The sequence below is a fragment of the Oncorhynchus gorbuscha genome, linkage group LG04 (genome assembly GCF_021184085.1).
Source record: "Oncorhynchus gorbuscha isolate QuinsamMale2020 ecotype Even-year linkage group LG04, OgorEven_v1.0, whole genome shotgun sequence".
Lineage (NCBI taxonomy): Eukaryota > Metazoa > Chordata > Actinopteri > Salmoniformes > Salmonidae > Oncorhynchus > Oncorhynchus gorbuscha.
The window spans coordinates 65,793,586-65,796,503 of NC_060176.1; the positions used below are offsets into that span (position 1 = coordinate 65,793,586).

At 44.8% G+C, this 2,918-nt stretch overlaps 1 protein-coding gene across 1 annotated transcript; it reads left to right on the plus strand.

Moving 5' to 3' along the window:
• Nucleotides 1-501: 501 nt before the first annotated feature.
• On the plus strand, nt 502-2,286 carry LOC124033384 (extensin-like). The gene is made up of 2 exons (XM_046345411.1): nt 502-1,530; nt 1,572-2,286. Exon 1 carries the CDS (start codon nt 530-532, stop codon nt 1,409-1,411), a length of 882 nt encoding a protein of 293 aa, XP_046201367.1. The 5' UTR covers nt 502-529; the 3' UTR covers nt 1,412-1,530; nt 1,572-2,286.
• Nucleotides 2,287-2,918: the final 632 nt, after the last annotated feature.

Genomic DNA, 2,918 nt, shown 5'->3' on the forward strand with positions numbered 1-2,918 from the left:
TTGTTTGGTCTGTTGTAGATTTCACTTCTTATACAGCCCTGTCAATCAAAAAACACCTCTTCCCTCATTTAACATTATCATAGTGTCTTACATTAATGCCTCTATACCCTAGATTAACATTATCATGGTGCCTTACATTCATGTCTCTTTAATCTAGATTAACATTATCATGGTGTCTCACATTCATGTATCTTTAATCTAGATTAACATTATCATGGTGTCTCACATTAATGTCTCTTTAATCTAGATTAACATTATAATGGTGTCTCCCATTCATGTCTCTTTAATCTAGATTAACATTATCATGGTGTCTCACATTAATGTCTCTTTAATCTAGATTAACATTATCATGGTGTCTCCCATTCATGTCTCTTTAATCTAGATTAACATTATCATGGTGTCTCACATTCATGTCTCTTTAATCTAGATTAACATTATCATGGTGTCTCACATTCATGTCTCTTTAATCTAGATTAACATTATCATGGTGTCTCCCATTCATGTTTCTGTACATTTAATCTCTCCACAGATGAGGAAGGAGTCCCCTCCGACCCCCACCACCACCCCCACCAGGACACCGCAGTTCACCCGTCGATTCAGCAGCCCAGAGGGACCCCCCACTTCCAGGCCCCTCCACCAGGCGACAGCCACCTCCCCTGCCTCCCCACCCTGGGAGACGAGGTGCAAGTCACCCACGGTGGTCAACCAAACCACCAAACCCTTCTCCACAGCCTCTTTATCCAGGCCTAAACAATCCACTACCACCTCACCTATATCGTCTGTATCTCCCTGGGGGTCCCGTTGTCAATCCCCTAACATGAACCAGACAACCAAGCCTTTCTCCACCACCATCCCCAACTCTTCCTCTTCCAGACCCTCTCACCAAGGCAACATCACCTCTCCTCTCTCCCCCTCACCCCTATCCCCTCCCTGGGGTTCCAGATGCCAGTCTCCCATCGTCAGCCCCAACAACTCCAAGGCAAACCATCGCCTGTTAGCCAAGAACATCATCAACGCGGCCAAACGTAAAAACAGCCCGTCCCCAGGTGCTCTGAGCGGCCGCAACCTCCCAATCTCCCCACTAGGTGACAACACCACCCACCAGCACCAACAGGGCTACGACCACCAGCACCACTACAGCAGCTCCAAACCCCCCTTCAGCCCCTACCAGCCCAGGGCCATGGGGTGCCAGTCTCCCCCCTTCGCCAGCCCTCCTCCCACCCCTACAGGGGTGATCCGGTCCCCAGTAAGGCTCTACAACACCAGGTCCCTCACTGACTCGGATGCTTCGGTGGAGTCGGAGGACTCTGGGTTGAGGTCTCCAGGACTGCAGCGTACCCACAACACCTGTCCCCGGGGCTGGGGCGGCAGCCTGAGGGTGAAGAGGGGTAGTGTTGGCACCGACCTATAGGGGGAGCCGGGGAGAGAGGGTCAAGAGAACGGACCATTGAGCTTACCCAATAAGAGAAGAAGAAAACCCAGAGAGGACATTGATACGGGGGACTGGTGGGTTTTGGGTAATTTTTAATTTCATTGATGTATAGGAGCATCTAAGATGGAGGGCTCAGAGATTGCCTCACAGGTGAGATATGGAAAGGACTTTGAAAGGAACTGATCTTGTGTGTTTGTTGCTTTGGAGCATCCAGGAGTAAGGGAAAAATAATGGTGACCACACAGTAAAGAACCTGATGCCCTTACAACACAGCTGGGACATAGAAGCAACCTGTTTGGTGATTCTAAAGTCAACTATAACCCACTGATTTAGCTGGCTGGCTTATAGAAGAGTCCAGGACCATCAAGCTCAGAGCTCAACAGTGGGATTACTGAGAGGAGATTGAAGGGACAATTCACTGTTGCCTCTGCCTCTCATTCTTACGTTTTATAAAAATACTTTATACATTTATTTCACACAAAAAAAGTATATTTAAGTAATTCTAAAATCCAAAGTGACCTGTCTACAATTTAATATTTGGACCTTGTCTTTGAAAAAACGAAATGTATTTTATTCAGGAATTGCTGAAATGTAAAACCAGCTTACTTACATTTGACTACGACAAAAGTTCCATGAAAAATACAATTATTACAGTAGCTTACATATGTTTACTCTAAATAATAGTTTATTCTAATTTGTACCCCCCATAAAAAAATCAAAGGGCTAGAAGAAAAATACCATAGATAATATCTGGAATGATGCAATGTTTTCAAAACAGTGTTACACTTTTCATCCCCCACATAAGACATTAATAATGTGATGACGTAGATAGGCCCTTTGCAGTTATTCCGTATATATATATATATATATATATATATATATATATATATATATATATATATATATATATATATATATATATCCATATATATATATATATATATATATATATATGTGTGTTTTAATATTGCTGGGTATACATTGGAGTAGAAAGGACTGCAGTTAAACCACATGATGTTTGCAGATCTGACACAGGTCAAACTGGGGAGAGAGAGAGAGAGAGAGAGAGAGAGAGAGAGAGAGAGAGAGAGAGAGAGAGAGAGAGAGAGAGAGAGAGAGAGAGAGAGAGAGAGAGAGAGAGAGAGAGAGAGAGAGAGAGAGAGAGGAGAGAGAGAGAGAGAGAGAGAGAGAGAGAGAGAGACAGAGAGGGAGAGAGAGAGAGAGAGAGAGAGAGAGAGAGAGAGAGAGAGAGAGAGAGAGAGAGAGAGAGAGAGAGAGAGAGAGAGAGAGAGAGAGAGAGAGAGAGGGAGAGAGAGAGAGAGAGAGAGAGAGAGAGAGAGAGAGAGGGAGAGAGAGGAGAGAGAGAGAGAGAGAGAGAGAGAGAGAGAGAGAGAGAGAGAGGAGAGAGAGAGAGAGAGAGAGAGAGAGAGAGAGAGAGAGAGAGAGAGAGAGAGAGAGGAGAGAGAGAGAGGGAGACGGAGAGAGA

Coding starts and splice junctions, on each gene's coding strand:
- LOC124033384 (XM_046345411.1), top strand. CDS start 530: ATGAGGAAGGAGTCCCCTCCGACCCCCACCACCACCCCCACCAGGACA.